Here is a 19,235-nt window from a genome sequence, read left to right as displayed (position 1 = left end):
GACAATAAAAGAATATGACTTTAAGGACTTAACAACATTAGTTCAGTTATAGTGCACCAACATCTCTGATACATTAGCACTAAGGGAACACTGAATGACCTGCTGGTTTTTGTCCATAAAACTACTCATCTAAGATTACCACAAAGTACAAGATCTCTCAGCAAAATTATGCAACATTTTAGGCACTATTGCCCCGATCAAATCAGTGAGCTGGGATGTTTTATTCTAAACATGAACTACTGTTACAGCAACAGACACGAACAACAGACATGTCCCACACAACAACTCAATGTGGACTATGTGAAGGAGCCAAACACAGGCCTTCTCCTCTCGTTAACTGAGATAAACTGCTGGCATATTGGTTTTACATCTATACTGTCCAGTGTCTCCTGGTGGACACACAGCAGCATTGTTTAATCTCATTTGAGTCACTGTTGACCGTAGCCATGTTTTTAGTCTTCTGAGAGCACTGAAGCTTCTTTCAGCCTCAGTACCTGCGTTTTATCCTCAGATTAAAATTATTATTAAGTGCGTGATGTGCCTCACCTTTGGCCCTGGCTCTTCCCCTCTGACTGCACTAGGACATATTGCCACCTGATAAAATTGATTCGTGCCATATAAAAAGTGAGACATGTCAATTCAGATTCTTTGTCAAATATACACTAATGAATCAATTTACATCAGCAGCCTAACAGTTGTCATGATAATAAATACTAGTTCATCTATAGCACCAACTCATCAGTCAGTCACCTGTGACCTCGCCTCTTCACCTCTGAGCTACAACATGGCAGAGCTGCCTCTGTCACCTGATCAATAACAGTGAGACATTCCACATACATGCAGTCACACATGTGCTTCAAATACACTAATGAACCAACAAGTCATCATCCAGTTTCACCTGTGATCTTGTGTCACCATTACTTTCTATCACCTGACAAATAGGACATACATGACAATAAGAATAAAATGTGGAGCTGCTTCAGTGTTTCTGTCACTTTGTGCAGATCTTGACTCATCAGTAATGTTTGTAGGGTGAGTGAGTTTTTAAAACAATTTGTGCAAACTGCACTACAGGGTGGAATATTTGCAAAATCCTGACTATCTCATGATATTTTGTCTAAAAAATTAACCCTATAAATATGTCAGGACCATTAGGATGAAATTATTGTGTCACCAACATTTTAACTTTAGACATATCATTTTAACAGCCTCTGTAAACTAATATCCTGGCTTACTTGAGGCTGCTGTTTTCTCTGACACTTTCAATCAAAATTAGAAATGCTGCTCTGAGACTGAGAGAACTAATAGTGCTGCATGTTGTGCAGTTAGTTTCCAAAACACGTTATTCGTGGTTACATACAGTTTTAGACTGATGTGGGCCAAAGCCTAGCATAGCCTGTAACGTTATTGTGACGGACACATTTTATGAGTGAGCTTGACTTTAAGTGACTTACAGGTTTCTTTGAAAAATACTTTCTTATATCCAGGTTCTTCCTTTTTGCTGTCATCCTCCTCTCCTCCTTGCAGGTCCTAGCGGCGCAGGCTTGCCGGCCGCTGCTAAAACTAAACAGAGCTCCTTGAAAGGCACAACCAATCACATTGGCCATATTTGTCACATGATGTAGGACTCCAGTATGGAACGTAATTTAACTCTTTCTTCACAGCTAGGGGAATGAGACGTTGACAGATCGTTTTTTTCTTTCTGTCGGGTTTGTTTTTCTTTACTCAAAGAGATCAAATTATTGGTGGGGACAATTCAATAATCGCTGGATATTGGTGGGGACATGTCCCTTCCGTCCATGCCAAATCTATGCCCTTGATACAAACCGATATCATGACCAGCAGCTTTTACAGCTGTGGCTCCAGCAAACATCAGCTGATACTAGAAATTAATATTAAATAAATTCTAATGATCAAGCTTAAACGCGCTGCTGTTGTTTAGCGCGACATCCGCTGGTTTCCTCTTTCTGGCGCAAAGTGGGCGATAAACAAAGGAGAGACGGGACTTGCTCAGAAATACCGATCAGCTGATCATTGATCAGTTTCATGATTGAATGAGAGAAGAAGAGGCAGCTGACAGCGTAAAGATGCAGAATAACTCCAGCTTTGTGTCTTTTTCATTGTAGCTGAAGTCCAGGACAAACTGTGTTCCTTTTCAGCTCAATACCAAACACGTGATGTTTTCTCTGAATGCGGGACGATTCTGTTTTTTACGGCACGGTTGGCAACTCGACTAACGAACCTTATGAATAAAATAAAGTTCACTATCAGTAACATCAAAGCACCCACCCAGCTGTATAGAAACTAGAGATGGACCGATCCGATATTACGTATCGGTATCGGTCCGATACTGACCTAAATTACTGGATCGGATATCGGAGAAAAATAAAAAATGTAATCCGATCCATTAAATATCACGAAAGCACCTCACAAAACTTGCAACACGCCGTAACTCACCTCAGAACGTTAGCACGTCGGAGCAGTATGGGTCACGTGATAGAGCGGCTGTGGCATGCGGGACCTGTCGGTGGTCTGGATAGCATTTGGAGCTTTGCTAGCAACCCGGCATTTCATCTCCGACAAAGTTATCCCGAGAGAAGTAAAGCAAGTGTGTAAGTCCATCTCTGAATGTTTGTAAAGCATTCCTGCGTTAAGCTTAACAAACGACTGCCTCTCCTGCTGCTACTTCAATCATGAAACTGCTTAACGATCAGCTGATCGGCTTTTCTGTCGCGAGTCCGTGTCTCTAGTTTGCTTTTGGCCCATTTTGCACCAGAAAGAGGAAACCAGCGGCTGAACAACAGCAGCACGTTTAAGCTTGATCAGCTGTTGTTAGAATTTATTTAATAATATTACTTTCTACTGGAGGATCTTTTCTACGTAGCTGACGGCTGGTAACTGTGCAGGGGCGGATCTAGCAAAGTTTAGCCAGGGGGGCTGATAGGGCATTAACAGGGAAAAGGGGGCACAAAGACATACTTTTCTTTCTTATTCTCATTTAAAATGTCTAGCTTTTAATAAATAATTATCTGACACCCAAAGTTTTAATTTGATGTAAAATGAATAGAAGTCAATTACTGTATATAGTAACTATTAAGTCTAATATATATACCCTAGTAAGCTATAGTACTTTTTCCTTTGGGAAGGTACCATCTGTGCAGTCTGCAATTCTGTTGAAGAAAGATGTTGAATCTATTTAATATTTCTTGAAAAATAATTGATTTCTGTGCATTTTTTTTCACACTGCATCAAATTAAGGTTGATTACGTCGATTAAGCATCATGAGGTAGAGCGTGAGGGGTGGTTCCCTATTTTTTATTTATTTATTTTTGTTGTTGCTAGGAGTTGGAACCCTATTAGTTAGGTTGCTTAATATTTATGCTAAGTACTCTTTAAAATACCAGAATAGGGAGAATGGTGTAGGTTTAAGTTTATTAGATTGATCAGTATTGCTGAACTATGAAATATTTTTTTTTGCATACAGGTATAACAGAATAGCTTTAGTGTAGTTGTTGTTTTAAACTTGAGTATGAACTTATACAAAATGCAGCAAGATATAAAAAACAGTTTTGTTGATTAAAAAACACTATATCGGATTCATATCGGTATCGGCAGATATCCAAATTTATGATATCGGTATCGGTATCGGACATAAAAAAGTGGTATCGTGCCATCTCTAATAGAAACTCCGTCATGCTAGCTAGTACGCAGAGTTATTGTAACTGACTGTAAAAAGTCAGCACAACGAAAATAAACTCCACCTAAACTTGGTTCATATCTGACCCAGAGAGACTGCAGGTCATAACTTGGTAAATGGCCTGCATTTGTATAGCGCTTTTCTAGTCCCTAAGGACCCCAAAGCGCTTCACACTACATTCAGTCATTCACCCATTCACACACACATTCACACACTGGCGATGGCAAGCTACATTGTAGCCACAGCTGCCCTGGGGCCCACTGACAGAGGCGAGGCTGCCGGACACTGGCGCCACCGGGCCCTCTGACCACCACCAGTAGGCAAACACGGGGTTAGTATCTTGCCCAAGGATATTTGGCATGCAGCCAGGAGGCAGCCTGGGATCGAACCACCGACCTTCTGATTAGTGGCTGACCTGCTCTGCCACCTAAGCTACAGCCACCCCTGAACTTCTTACCTGAAGTTCAGTTCACCTGACACTCGGACCAGCGGCCACCTCAGGTCTCTGCTCCTCCTGCCTCACCTTTCCCTCATCCACCTGGCCTCTTGTGGTAGCCACCACCAAACAGTTATTTTTACACATCTGCCAGCATCTGGCCAATCCACCAACTTTCATTGTTTATACCATTACTAAAAATAAAAATAAAAAAATCATCGGTGGCCAGTCCAGCTATGGTCATGCCATCAGTTAACCCTTCGTGCCAACTGTGGCATGCATGCCCAGGGTTGATCTCGTCCTTGTACTTTAATATTTTCCATCTGCTTCATAAGCTGTAAATCGTGCCATTTCTGTTTTAGCTGCGCTGATAACTGCAGTCTACTGCAGGTCTTGGCAGTGTTATTCCTTCTTCCTGCTTGAAAAATTAAAGACAGATTTTCAATCCTCCCCTTAATGTCAACAAGTGCCTGTAGAGATGGTTTATGGGAGGCCATCAAAAGCTTTTAACTGCATGTACGCAATCTAGGGCAAATCAAACAGCCTGGCACTGAAGGGAGAGGCAGACTTGTGTTCTCCATCTATGTGTCTAAAAGCAATTAGCGGCCCGTGGAGCCAGGATGAGTTGCTCGGTTTCTGTAGCTGTGGCTGAAGCCTTCCCTGGACAGAGAGAAATGTCCCTTCAGGACATTAAGTTACAAACACAGAAGAAATGGTGTTATTTTCTCAAGCTGGGTTCTTTCATTAAAACCAGATCCTTTAGAATGACAAAAACCCACACACACTCTCGAGGATTGGAGGTTACACAGTGCCGAAAGGCACAAGCTTTAATTCATGATTTCTTCTTAGTTTCTTTGTGAGGAAAGCGTGCAAGAAGCAGAGATGGACTGTGTGTGTTAGACAGAAATTCTTCAGAAAGTGTCAAGCCTGAGGCACTCCCACACACAGACCATTATAGAGCACCTTGACACTCCCATTTGGGAAAAGGCTCTGGTTAACATCTGAAGCTATGTTTGTGGTTGTCTATTGAATTGAAAACTATGTGGCTCCATCTTTATAATTGGCTGGCAGCGGTTCCACTGAATGTAGCTGCCTCGAATTGGGCGAATGAGAAACATGTGCATTTTCTGAAACAGTCTATTGCAAGTCTAAGAGTCGGATGCAAAAACCAAAGTTGACATGCTCCAGCTTCACAGTTGCTCATGTAATCCCTGCTGTTATTGGCAGTTTGAATAAAGATCTTTAAGTAGTTAAGGTAATCCGTGAAATCACATTACTAGGAGTGTGATGCTGCTGCTGCTAACAGCAAAAATTGATTGATCCAAATCTGCATTTCTTCCCTTTGCTCATTTAAATCCACAACCACATGTACACTAATCTGCAAAAACCAAGTGTTCTTGACTCATGAGGGTTTCCGTTGTTGGCCCGGTGGTTGCCTGCTGCCACGGTGTGCTCCGTTGCCACCAATTTGAAGCCCAGCAGATGATCTTGGCTTCGGCTGCTTCGGTGCAGCTGGGCTCTGATGGCAATGCGCCACAGAATGAGAGAATGACAAGAGAAGAAAATGATGCAGAAATGAAGGGGAAGGAAATCCCCACTCTTCACAGATTAGGAAAGAATTTGAATGCTGTGCTGTTACACTATATTTTCTGAAAGACACTAGAGAACTTTTAATTATACCGGCACTAAATGAGAAGGTATGTTAGTCCTACATGGTAGGAACTCAGCTTTCGCCTCAGTTGGTTTCTGGTGGTTACAGAAGCCAGCCAGGCACGAAAGCCAGATTAACGCAAGGCCTATTTCGCCTCAGCAGTAATCGTCTGTTGACTCCTGGGATCAAAGGTCACAGAGGAGTCCTGGTAGTCTAGGGTGGAAAAAGAGCTGTCCTACTCTGCTCACTTCACATTTCATAGGAAGCATTCTCCCAAACCCTTTTCACTTATGTGATTCACTTTTTTCCATTATGGTTACTTGCTTTGTCTCGTTTCCCCCCCTCCTTTTTCTTCCTTTTCTTTCCAAGGCAAAAGGATCAGGGAGGGCTAGGGGTTAAAGGGTGTAAGGCCAGCTCATTACTGACTTTGGGTGCAAACGGCTGAACACACATGGCTCCAGTGACACAGCCTAATTACTTGACCAGGGGATAGATTGTACTTTTCAGCCAGAATCAGGGAAAGTGCAGGTCCAAGGCTACAGAGAGCAGCTTGGCTGTGGAGCTTAAGTCCTCAGTTTTAATACTGAGGGGAATACTATTTGAAAGGCACTGTGCTAAGCTTGAGTGTGTGTGTATGAATGTACATGTCCATTTCAAGGACACGCTGAAACCCCACCTGTGACCAGCTGTCTTGTGTGCTCCTGAAACTGTCTGCTACTTGATTTTTAAACCGGCACTGCACCTACTCAGTCAGTGACAGATTTGATAGGCTGTACACATCTGCTTCCTGTATGGCTGTGCGTGAAGTGCCCTAGTCATACATGACAAAGTGCAGCAGGTCTGCTTCGCTGGTATGCACCAAGCTAACACCAGCATAGTGCGCGGCCTACTACTGTGGTTTGCTTTCAGTGTGCTGCCTGGTTTTTCATGCTTTTAAAGTCAAAACTTTGGAATGCACAGCTTGATATCTGACTTAGCTTCTATGATGAAGCCCCAAGAGAGCAAAAGTAGACCTTTAAAGCAAGGCTATGACTCTAAGATCTGATAACAAGCTCAAAAGGAAGAAAAGGGAAAGTGGGAATTCATGAAGACCAAACACCACAAGGCTACTGTTTGACAAATGGTCAGTGGAGCGTTTCCAGGAAAAGATAATGCAGCCCTGCTTTAATATAGCAGCACATTGTACTGCGTGTACAATGTGCTGTAAAGCTGCGTGTAAAGCTAACAGTAGCAGGAGTCCAAGCAAGAACCAAGCCTGTCATATATGAATGTAACTATGTCCTCACATCCTGATGTATGGCATTCTCATGTCAGGCTTGGCATATAAATAGTGCAGCTGTCAGTGTGTGTAGACAAATGGCAAATGGTGGAAGGCCACACACTTTATAAAGAAGATTGTAAGGGGTGTTATTTTTGTTGCCAAACATGAGTCTAGGGCAAACCCCAATGTGGTAAATATGCAGAGGGCCTGAACTGTGTTTATAATACACTTCCTGTCAAATGGCACTGAGGCTGCTGCCCTGTGTTGGGCTGAATTCAAGGTCAGTGCTGATTACAAAGTGTCGTGTGTCAGTTTTATAAATGTTTTTTTGAATAGCTTCAGCCTTTCTTTAATTTCTGATGCTAAAACCTCAGAGAATGGGTTCTCGTCAGCTAGGATAAACGTGAGGCTTCAGTGGGGATTAACCTTTTGTCTGCATGGTGACTCCAGCTCCAGTGTCGTCTCAGAGTCAGCTTTTGACTTGCATAATTAGCTCTCTGCACGCCATGGCTTGGTGTAACCAAAAGAAGTGGATCACTGAAGATGGAGCTCTTGCTCACCCTTTCTGTGGTCCAGCTTTCCAAAAATCCTGCAGTATTCCCCTCAACTTTAAAAATGAACTTAAAACCTGAGTTCTGAGAGCTAAAAGGTAATACTGCATGTATTTAATTTTTGTTACATGATGCATCTCAAACTCTGCGTGAAGCCTTTTTCATACACAATAAACCAATGGCAGTGCCATTAGATATAGTTAATGTTATTTTTCACAGCTTTATGTTGCAACAGTTTTCACAAAAATCTCGTCAAAACTTCTTCAATCTATTGTTAATTTATTACGCTGCAGACACAACTTAAACTTGTGGAACTGGTTCTAATGCAGAATGTCTTGCTGCAGAAAATAATTAAAAAAAATATGAAGACACACAGGTCTATCCTTAAAGGAGTTCATTCATAGATTTGGCATGAGTTGTCAAAGCCGAAGGGTTGAAAGAGATGCGGCATGTCTCAGTTTTGTCCTTTTCGTTTCCAGGGTAAGGTGTGCCATTTAAGCACAGCTCACATGCCTCATAAACATTTAAGCTATGGAACAAATGCCACCTGTACACCACCTGTTGTTACTCCCTGTGAAACTCTCTGAGATAGCTTTAAGGAGTCTGCAGGATGAAACGTTCTTCATTCCTGAGGAGTAAAGTGCTAAACTTGCAGGTATAGATATAATCAGGAGCAAAGTGAGGTAAATCACTAGTGATTTAATTACTAATTAAATGTGGGTTACCACTTAATTACAGTAGGCTGCAGCCAGAGGAACCTTGTAAGTGTTGCCAGAATCAATGAATGGTCCCGCATCCTTGCTGTTCTGTGGGGAGCTATCTTTGGATATTGCTGACTCCCACTAACTGGTACTGGCTGCAGCAGCTGCCCATCCATCTGTGGCAGAGGGGGAGCAAATAAAGTGGAAGGAAGGTGAGCTGGAGTGGTAAAACCATTAAGTGGCGGTTGTGGTCTTATCTCTGTATCTGTGTGTACACAGGCCCATGGGTTGATGGGAAATTCAGACAGGGATGTCACAGCCTTGGAGGCCCCTGTCACCACCATGACCAGCACCAGCGGCAGCACCCTGACGCCCTGCAGACTGAGGAGCTCCAGTCAAGCGGGACTCCCAGCGCCCGTTACCAGTACATCAACCACCGCGTCTCCTTCCTCATCTGCAGCAGCCTCCTTCTTCATTAGGTAAGCACCTCCCCCATGCTGTCAAGTCACTGCATGGTTAATTGAAATGTGTTTGCATACACACCCGCATGCATTCAGTCTTCAGTGAGTTGAAGAGGAGATATGCACAGACTCGCGTGGTCTCATGGTTTTAACCTCCATGTGGGGCACTTATTCACTGGAGATGTTGTTCTTGCCATGCTTGAATTATAGCATGCCTTGGGATACACATCATGGAACTAAATGAACCTTTTAGTTGCAGGCACCAGTGCCCATGAATAGAAAACAGAATTGCATAATTCGATATGAGGAAGGAGTGTCTCACGAAAGGGGTTTAGGTTAAAGCTAGCTATTGTCCTGAGGTATTTTATGTTTAGTTATTTTTTTTTTTGTTTTGCCTCGCCAATTTAAACGGATCTTGCAATTTTCCAGCCATAGACTTACTGGATGCTCCCACAGGTGTAGCGCAGGATGCATTTTTTGTAAAAGCATTTTGGTCCCTGTGTATCCAAGGCTGAAGAAGCCTGTTTTTAAAGCATTGCTTGGCTTTGGTATTGTCGTTGCCCTGGAGAAGACTTCACCCTCTCTGTGCGGGTGCATGGTTGGGGAAATATTGTCAATGACAGATTCCCTGGCAGGCCAGTGCATACATTCCCTGCCTCATCTCTCCAAAAAGTGCTGTGTTGTAATGAGCGTTTCTGAAAGGGAAGCTGGCTAAGAATGATGCATAGGACCATTGACGCTCTGCACCACAGGAGACAGAGAAAACCGGTGAAGGGGCTTGTGGAGTGTGACAGGAAGCCCATGGGGGATCAGTATGTGGCTTAGCTTTTCTTCAAGCATCCCAAATGGAGTTTGTGTTGCCAGCTTTTACAGGGTCCAAGTATATCAGTGGGACCATGAGGTCTTTCCTTTGACTAAGGGGATGTTCCAAATCCTCCACCTAATATGTAACTTCCTGTGTATCTTGCTTCCTGTCGCAGGAGCACGAGGTTTAAACAACAGTGAGGCATGACCTTCTGCTAGACAGGTTAAATTCCTGACATTGATTTATTAACGCTCATGTTTTCTTTGGACTTGAGCTAAAAGAAAAAGATAAGCATAAAGAGCTGCATCTAGCCATTCAGTGTGGACAGGAAAAAAGAGGAAGGTGGACTTGTTCTTTTCCCTGCAACAGGGCCTGGTGGAGCACACGGGGTGTAGAGAGTGCGCTCCACCACCACCTTTTATTTTATCCAAAAGATAATTTGCTGCCAAGAATGTTTTGTTTGACTTGGCTCGCAGAAATACAATAATGATAGGCCAACCTCAAACAGCATTGGGTTCTGCAGATAGAAAAAAATAGGGTGGAGGAGATCCACTGTTCTCCATTTGAAGCACACCCACTTCCTGACCTTCTGCAGCTGTTATCCCTGCAACAGGGATCATCATCAACATCATCGTGAAATCGTTGTTGCTCATTTTTTAAAAACATCATTGTTGTCTGAAACGTAAAACAGTCAAAACAAATTGAGTCATTCAACAATATTTTCCATTTGCTCTGATAGTGGAGCTGCAAAAAAAAGCAGATGAAATTAGCATCCCTCATGTTTTAGACATGATTGAAAACTCAGATCTGATTAGTATTCTTTTTTTGTTCTCCGTAGATACAATTAGTGAGATGCACGTGCAAATCCTTCGAGCCCAGGGTGTAAGACCAGAATAACCAAACAGCAGTTTTTTCTTACCCCAGTGGCGTGGAAACAGCTCCTTGGACACTTGTTTGACATTCACTAACACTATTCCATTCACAGCTGAAATTTTAATTAGAATGCAATTAGCCGGAGTCTAGGTGTTCTCGCTAGGCTGTTGGTGAGAGGAAAAGAAAAGCGATTAACAATGTTTAATTTTGCAGCGGAAAAATAAGTCAACCATTCAACTAGTTAAAGAAGCATTTAGTTTAAATATGTCTGGTAAAAACACTGGTTTGATAACAACACAGCATTTGCATCTCCTTAGATGAATTATTTGTGCCTGTGAATTGACTAATTGTGCCTTCAATGTTTTATTATTTTAATTTATTCTAATAGTGTCAACTTTACAACAAGTAAACTTTGATATTTTTATGGTTAGATTGTTCTAAGAGCAGCTTTGCCTCAGATTTCTAGTATATTTTGGGATTTTAAATGTTAAATTCAGTCTCTTCTCGCCACATCCCTAAGACTTATTTAAGTATTTAATGTAATTTATGGACAGATCATTTATTTGATAGACCAGATGATTATGGAAAAGAAGCTACTACTATTAATTTAAGAGACCAAATGACTCATTTGTTCACATGAATTTATTTGATTAACAGCATTACAGAGATGCCTTCCAGGCTATGTAGACAAATGCAAGTCAAAAAAAAAAATCCAAGTGTAGCTTTTATTCTCTGAATCTTCCTATTCCAAGTCCATCAGCCATTTATATTATCTTGATGCTTCTTTTTCTTCCACTTGCAGAAAATAGTAAAAGTCTTTGATCATCTAATGAATGCTTCTTTCAGGCTTATGTGAAATTCCAGCTCAAAAACAGTTCTTTTGTCCCACTTCCTGTTTCTCGTAATCTTAGGAAATAGCTTGAAACCAAAAGATGACCCCAGGGCCAGTAACGACCAGTTTGCAATTAGACTGACTTTACAGTTGCAGAGAGACAGGAAGAGTCAGGGGTCAAACTCTGACTGGATGGTGTGTGTGTGTGTGCATATCATTATGTGTGTTTGGCTACGTCAGTGTGTTACTTGGGGTAATGAATTTAGAGCCATGTGTTCAGCTGACTACCACGTTAACCACTGATTGTCTTGTGACAGAGCATATGATTAGTGTATTGACACACCGCTGTGTAATGAAACCAGGCGACGCTCACAGCAGGGGCTAGACGGTGCGGCTAACTGCTGCCTCGCACAACCTTCTCCCCATCTTTCTCTTCCATTAACATCTGCTGATTGTGGCAGTGTGTTTATTACACACCAGGCCCATGAGATGAGAGGGGATGCTTGCTCAGTTTGCAGCCAACTTTGATCAGCTGGCAAATTTTGTGTGTAGCAGTATGAGATAGTGTTATCTTACGTTGTTGGGCCCCTGTTTAAGTTTGTCCATCTACCGTCTCTTATCATACCCCAGAGATGGACAATGAAGTCACTCTTAAGATGCAAGGAGATAATGACTAGAGCAGTATAGAGGACCTCAGAGACACGACAGTCGGTGGATGCAGACTTTAGAAGTGGCACGCAGGCTGAAAGGTTGGGATTTGCAGGGGCTGGGCGGACAGCTGTTTGCTGGAATGTGAAGGAGGAAGTGGTTTCATGGTCATCCACCGGTGCCTATAGTTGCTGCCCAGGTGAGTGTTTGTGCACTAATGACTGTGATTGTGCAGAAGGGATCCTCCTGTAATTGTGGCAGCAGGGCCATTTAGCCTCGGCTCTCCTGCACACACACACAAGACTGTGCCTTTGTGTCAGGAACGCTCACTCTGCCCTTCATCCCCTGGCTGCTCTGAGTAACCATAGAAACAAGTCATTAGCTTGTGGGAATAAAATGTAACTGATTTTTCTTTCAAAAGTGAAGATTGGAAATCAGGAAGTTGAAACAGCCCTCTCTACTCCACTGGACTATAATTTAGTCAGAAGAAGAGCATCTCTTCAGTAATGAGTCCTACATGCTGCACAGTGGAAGCGCAGCAGGGTGACAAGTAGCTGTTCTTGCTCTGAATAACAGATGACTTGCTGAAGGCCAGTGTCCAGTTATGTTTATTCTGGAGTTTGTGCGAGAAACTGAGCCGGCCTATTCGTTTTGCTTGTAAAAGAGACAGTGATGCAGTTGTATAGAGAGGCTCAGAGCAGACAAAGTAGCTCACTGCTGGCTTTGGTTGGCTGTGCTGTGATCGACAGCAGGGATCTCAGTGAATGACAAATAGGCAGGATAGATTATGTGAACCAGAGGGGTGCACCGAGCACAGCTGATCTGGCCCACATGGCAGGGAGGATAAAGAGTGGGGCAGTAGCAGCTCCTTATAAGTGTTGTCATTCAGACGGTGTGCTCGGGCTGATGCTCCTTTCTGACAGCACTAAGAGCAGGAGACCTGTACCTGTGGAGAAGAATATTGGATTCACTACCATGAGAGTGAAGTAAGCTATTTTGTGCACAGACATCATTGAGCGCACTTGGATATTTGATATTCGTGTGTGTTTGTGTGCGAGAGGTGCCCTGTTTTCTTTCTCTCTTCCCCTCCCCTCTCACCCCTTTCTCTCTCTTTCTCACTCTCCCCCTCTCAATTTATCTTTCTTTGTGTGGCACACGCTCTTTTCCGCTCTGTGGAATGTGCAGTTTTGTGCAGTTGGAGTTGGACTGTCTGATCCCTGGAGGTGAGAGGCTAATGGTTTTGTTGTCAAGCCAGAGCGAGATGGATTCCACCACGAGAGCAGGAGTGTGAGTGGAATGTATAGCATGTGTAACATACTGTAGAAACCTTGGCTCCATTTTGAGAAAGTAGCCACAGTGGAGCTGAAATGTTAATACTACCTCTGTCTCCGGAGTCTGACAAATGAGAATTGATTCATATCAATCTGTTGAATCTGAGCAACACATGCCCAGGGCAGCGAATGGCTCATCAGAAGTATTGAGTGGGTGGTAGCTGGGATGGTTGAGCTGCTCTCTGATATTTGTCTTTGTTTACTGTTGGATAAAACACCAGCTGGTATTTTCCTGCCATAATCTGGCTGATGGGACTAATGGCTGCCTCTGTGCAGCGGCGGACCCAGTGGCAGCTGAGGCCACAAAAGGGCTGGGGCTCAGTAGATAAACCCAGGTGTGAACCTGTGAACCAAGGCCTGTCGGGCACCGTCAAGGCTGAGGTGTTGATGGAGATCCTGCCTGGCCTCGGAGCCTCGGGCATCTGTGTCGAGTAGATACATCTCACTACCCACATCCACCTTCTCATCCACCCGCAAAAAGCAAAATGCCGCTCCACTCTGACTCATAATCCTCCATCGTTCTCAGGTAACAGAAAATTTGTCTTTTGATATAAAGACTGACATAGAGAAAACCGTGTTCAGCCTCGGTGGATATTAGAAATGAATAGAAGTACTGATTTGCATTTGCAGATTCCCTCTCACTCTCTGGGCATCTGTGTCTTCCCTGGGATATGATAACATGGTGTGATAGTGCTGTGCCCCCTGCAGCAGCAGACTGATGTGCTGTGGTGTGGTGGGCAACACAGAGTCACTTGTGCCTGTCATTATAAATGGCAAACAGCTCCACTGAAAGAAAAGCAAAGGGTTTGTCCCTGCCTTCGTGGTAGCCTGATGCCTTTTCCCTCCCCAATATGCCAAATAAATCCCTGAGTCAGGAAGTCTGTCTGGCCCACTCACATAGCCTGCAGGGGGGCAGTTAAAGTGGGAGGGGGGTGACAAACAAAGAGCTGAAGTGCTGACTCAAGTCTGTGTGCTCACCCTGGGTCCACGTGTCCTAAGCCCTGGGGGAGAGGGGAAAGCGCTGCCATCCTCGCCTGACAGATTGATAACATACATGAATAAATGTGGAGCATAGACCTCTGTCCTGCAGGCTTCTCACTTAACACTGGGCTTCTTTTGTCACTCAGGATGATGACAGAGACAATAAATAAGGTTTAATTGTGTGCGATTGCTTCACGTGGGCAGGGTGAGGTCACGCTCCCAGCATCAATCCATTTCCGTCTCTGTTTGCCTGCCCACGTCCAGCATTCCCCATTTAACGGCATGTTTCTGATAACTGCCCACTGGGCTCCGTGATCAGCGCATTAGCATTTAGTTATCGCGTTAGACTAAATTCTCTCACCCTCAGCCTGTTGAATGGATATTATGCATCGTGCCTGTAGGGGCTGAGGGATGCCATCTAAACCTCTTTAGTGCACCTCAGTGAAAAGTGTCATGCAAATGGAGTCTATTATCTCTGTCATTACAACCACTTTCTCTTTAACATTGTGGGTGTGAGACACTGAGTGAGAGTATGGAGGAATGAGAGAGTAAACTGCAATAGCTGGTGGCAGGGAATATATGTTGAGGAATTTTATGACCTATTGTGTGCAGTTGTAGAGTGACGCCCGTGGCCTCATGAGCTCCCACAAGTGCCTTTTTTTGCCTCAGAATCCAAGGAAACAAGGAAGGCTCCTAGTGGGGTTTCTCAGGCATCACAATGCTCAGCCACGCCACAGACTTCTATTCAACATGAATAACTAATATCTGCCTAAACACTGGTTGTAGGTTGACTTCCCCATGTGCTAGAGCTTTATTTTGTTGTGAAACACATAAATATTATATGCACAGCACCACCTTGCACCCGCCGTCCTTCGATAAGTCAATTGTGAGGCGCTAGCTTTCCCTGGATGTAGCTCGGATTACCACTGAGGATAAGGGCATTGTTAGGACAGGTTTCCCTCATTACCCACAGCCCTAGTAGCTGAATCATTTCATTCCGATAACACTGTCTTTTTTATTTTAATCTCCATCTATATGTAGCTTGGCTCCAGGAGGTTGAAAGGGTTCACATGGGTTGATGGTAGCTGTGGGGAATTTAAAACAAGTAACAACGGGGCTTGTAAGAAAAATTAAACATGAAAAATATTGCTGACAGTTTATTATCAGGACATTTTCAGTATTAACTTCTGGCTTCACTATAGTCTGCAGCAGTTAATGCAAAATAAGCTACATTAAAACAGGATGGATGCCTAATGGTCCTTCTAGTACATCGCCTATGTTTTATTTGCTCCACAGTCTACTTCTTAGTGGAGAATTATGAAGATTAAGAGTAATTGTAAAGGATATTGTGCCCCACCTTTTCATGTCCACTTATGTATGAGACAAGCGAGCGGCTTGGACGTGCAAAACCACCGTATCAAATTAAAAGCTGCGAGGACGGTTGATCTCCCCTGTGTTTCTGTCACTGTTTTCTACATGCACGTCGTCTTGAATGGAGAGGATTATAGCCTATAATCGGTTCACGACCCAGCGCATGAGAGCCAGCTGTGGTGTGCTAAAATCCCCTTTTCCCCATACGCTCTATGAGAACCAGCAAGTGTAGCTGTGTGTGTTTCGGTGACTCAGTTTATCAGTATGTGATACAGGATAAACTGCTTAATTTGAATAATGTGGCTGCAGTCGCTGGCATTTTGGTGGCTTTTCTCAGCCACGCGGTTTCTTTGCTTTCCCTGCTTTTATTTTCAGATTGGTCTCCACTTTTCATTTGATTTACGTGGTCTTTCATGACAGTACTGCCCATTTCACCTGATTTGGACCTTTTCTGGTTTTAGTTGGGTTACCAGTTGACCAGAATATAGATGAAAGATTAGGAAACACATGTAAGACCTCCCCTCCCCCTGCTTTCTGTCTCGCCAGGCCGCCCACTGATTAATCACTCCCAAATGTTCTCATCAGCCTGTGGGCCTGTTTGTTGTGATAGCCTCTGTGTGGGAAAGTGCAAATAAATAATAGCTAGGTGTCTTACTCTGGCAGCAAATGATTAATGAAGTGGAGAAGTGATCCAGAAGTACTTTTTCCCCCGTTGCCCGTCCCTCCCAAAGTTATCACGCTCTCACGTTAGTTTCCCCTCTGACAGCATTAAGCTACAGGGGCATAATATTTGATTGAGGAATTGTCTCGTAATTGTCTGATAACAGGCCTCATTTGTTGCTTGTCTATCAAATATCCTGCGTCTAAAAAAGCACCGAAGCGATTTCCGAGACAGGAAACGTCACTCAGTCAGTGATAACTTCATGTGTGTTCCAAAAGTTGTGTTTGTGTGCCCTGAGTGCAACAGCCTACCTGATGTTTTGAAGGCAAGACGTGGGTGGGATGACGGGTGAATCGCAGTTCAACATGTGAAAATGTGGAGTTATTCCAGATTCTCTGCAGCCTGGGAGAGGAGCATAGCAAAATACCTGGAGCGCTGTCTGAGGAGCAGAGAGAAAATGCTCTGGAAGAGATGAAAGCAGCTGTTAATCTTTGTCAGCAGTGCCAGAGGTGGGGAGACTGCAGTCGGTGGAGCAGGGATGAACATGTCTTCATTATCATCTGTCACCCATCAGCTGAAAAGTGAATGTTCTTCCAAAGACTTTTACTTTTGCTGCATGAACCAGTTTTGACACATTAGCGGAGCATTTTACTGACGCTGCATTTTTGGAAACCTCTTGTAAACAATTTAGAGTCAATTGTTAGAGATTTTTGTTGGATGACCTTTGAATTTCAATGCAGTTATTTCCAGTTATTTCCACAAAGGAGTTTAATTGGCTCATTTATCCAAATGACTAACAAACATGTCCTGCAGAGCTAAAGCCTGTGCTTTCTTCACCTCGTCATGGCCCAGTGTTCAAGCTAGTTAAGGCCATATTTGCAAGACTTGATCCTCAATGTTACAAGGAACAATAAAGTGAAAGTAAATGCAACAATACCCTACCATTTTCCTTCCTTTGCTCATCTTAAGCCTTCCTTAAGACCCTAGCTTGGCAACAGAGTTGTGCGGCCTTTCACTCCGGGGTTGAGGTGAATTAGTGGGTGTGTGACTGTGCAGGGTGTCTGGAGACACAATACTTAATATTCAGCGTGTTAAACACAAAAACCCTGTGTGTTTGTCTGCCAAAAATATTCCCACCTCTCTTTAACCTTATTGGCAATGGCACAGAGCGCCTTCTCTGTACCGCAGTGGGATAGTGAGGGTCTACTGGCATGAGCCAGTTCTTCTTGATCTGACATCCAAAAGCACAGGAGCCAAATCAGACAAATCATAGTTTCTTCTTTTTCTCAACAAAATCAGAGTAAAAAGAAGTTCTTTTTACGTCTGCGCTGATACAAGCCACTTCTTAAATTTGTGTTGTTTACCCTCATGTACTGAATCACCAAACCAGGTTTTCTTGAATATTGATGAGTTTTTTCACTTTCTGGGCCAACTGTTCCATTTATTTTTGGCCGACTGGGAATTCCCATCTTTGGGAATAAAGTAATTCCAAGATGGCTGTGGCATACCCCCACCAATCATTTTTTTCCCCTGTTTCTTTCTCAGGCAGAAAATGATTTACCTCCTCATGGACAGCGCTTCACTGGCACAGAGCCAGGCCCACTGATCGAAGAGAGGACTTGGCTCTACAGCCTGCTGCTCCCTCCCTCGCTCTCCGTCTTTCTTCCTTCCTTCCTTACGCTTCCTCTGCAGCTTTCTCTTACTTACTATCCCCCCAATTCATTTTTTAACGCCTTCCTCACCTCTACAGTGCTTTTCCCTCCATTTACCACTCAGAATCCCTTTCTTCCCCCGTGTTCCAAATGATCCCCTGTTATTCAAGCAATTCTCCAGAGGATACCCTAATCCCTTGTTTTCCAGCTCAGTCCACAGACCGGTTGAAAAGAGTTCTAAGGAGATTGCAACAAAACAGGTTTACAACCTCCGGGAAGAATTTGGGATTTTATTTACGGAAAGCTGCACTTCTTTTTCTTCTTCTGACAGGAAACCTCCCTGAATCCACATTATGATACAAATGCGACAAGTCAATTGCAAAAAGGCGACATCAGTTTTTGTGCGGAATCCTTTCTTTTCTGTGATGACGCATTGTATCCACAGATGTTACATGAATGCTTTTGGCCTTACTTAATTGGCTGTAGATTGGTGCAGTGAAGATGCTCAGCCTTGGGCCGTCAGCAGTCAGCGCACAAATAATGATCCATCTGATATTCTGTGTCCAAGGCCAGACGCTAAGCAGGAACAAAAGGCTTGTTGAACACCTTGTTGGAACAAAGAGCTTTCCTGAAAAGCGTCGGTCCGATAGGTTTGGAGTGTGCCGTGCAGGGTATCACTCAGCTAACTGGACATTGCATTCATTGCTGTCTGGTTTTGCTGGGATTCGTTTATCTATTTCTGAGGATTTATAGAAAGTCTATAAATCTTAGCCTGGAGGTGTTTGGCCACTTCCAGCAAACTGCTGCTGTGTAAGCCAATACAGCACAGAGGAGCTCTACCTTCAGTATACTATTAAAACAGCCAAGCAGGAGAAAGCAGCCTCGCAGTCAGTTGAAAGCTTCAGAGCTTTGGATTGATAAGATTTAACTGACAGCCCGATAAGCCTGATAGTTCTCTCTTCCATTTTAATGTACCTGGGGCTGCCAAAGGAGTGAGGAAACACATTTTTCAAAACTACTGGAAAGATCTTGGTTTGGAAAGATGCTCATCTGAATCTGAATCTGAACGATAAGATAACCATGCTGAACAGAGGAGAATGTCTGTTCCCGTAGCTCCAGGTGGGAGCTTTTTTTCCTTTTTTTAGCAGCGTCTGTAAAATAAAATAGCATATTTTTGTGCTACAGTTACATTTTTTTAAAACCATATTCGGCATTAATTTCAGTGTCCATGCTGCTGTAGCCTCAGGCAGTTGTTTTGAGTGATTTAGGATAAGAGGGAGGAAGTGAGAAAAACTAAATGAATGTTTATACCAGAGGTCTTTT

General features: G+C 43.4%; 1 protein-coding gene across 4 annotated transcripts in view; it reads left to right on the top strand.

Annotated features, from left to right (window-relative positions):
* Nucleotides 1-19,235, top strand: part of kif26ab (kinesin family member 26Ab) — a 69,691-nt gene that overhangs the window by 27,805 nt on the left and 22,651 nt on the right. For 2 of the 4 annotated variants that reach the window (XM_026151645.1, XM_026151646.1), the window contains exon 4: nt 8,577-8,776. In XM_026151645.1, the coding sequence (XP_026007430.1) occupies nt 8,577-8,776 (200 nt within the window). Of the gene's footprint in view, nt 1-2,584; nt 2,613-8,576; nt 8,777-11,042; nt 12,903-19,235 lie in introns of those variants that run through there. The other 2 variants (XM_026151647.1, XM_026151648.1) reach the window with 2 other exon arrangements.

This window comes from Astatotilapia calliptera, chromosome 19 (assembly GCF_900246225.1).
Source record: "Astatotilapia calliptera chromosome 19, fAstCal1.2, whole genome shotgun sequence".
NCBI classification, from domain to species: Eukaryota; Metazoa; Chordata; class Actinopteri; order Cichliformes; family Cichlidae; genus Astatotilapia; species Astatotilapia calliptera.
Note: the sequence above shows the minus strand (reverse complement) of the source record. Positions and strands in the feature narration are given on the sequence as shown.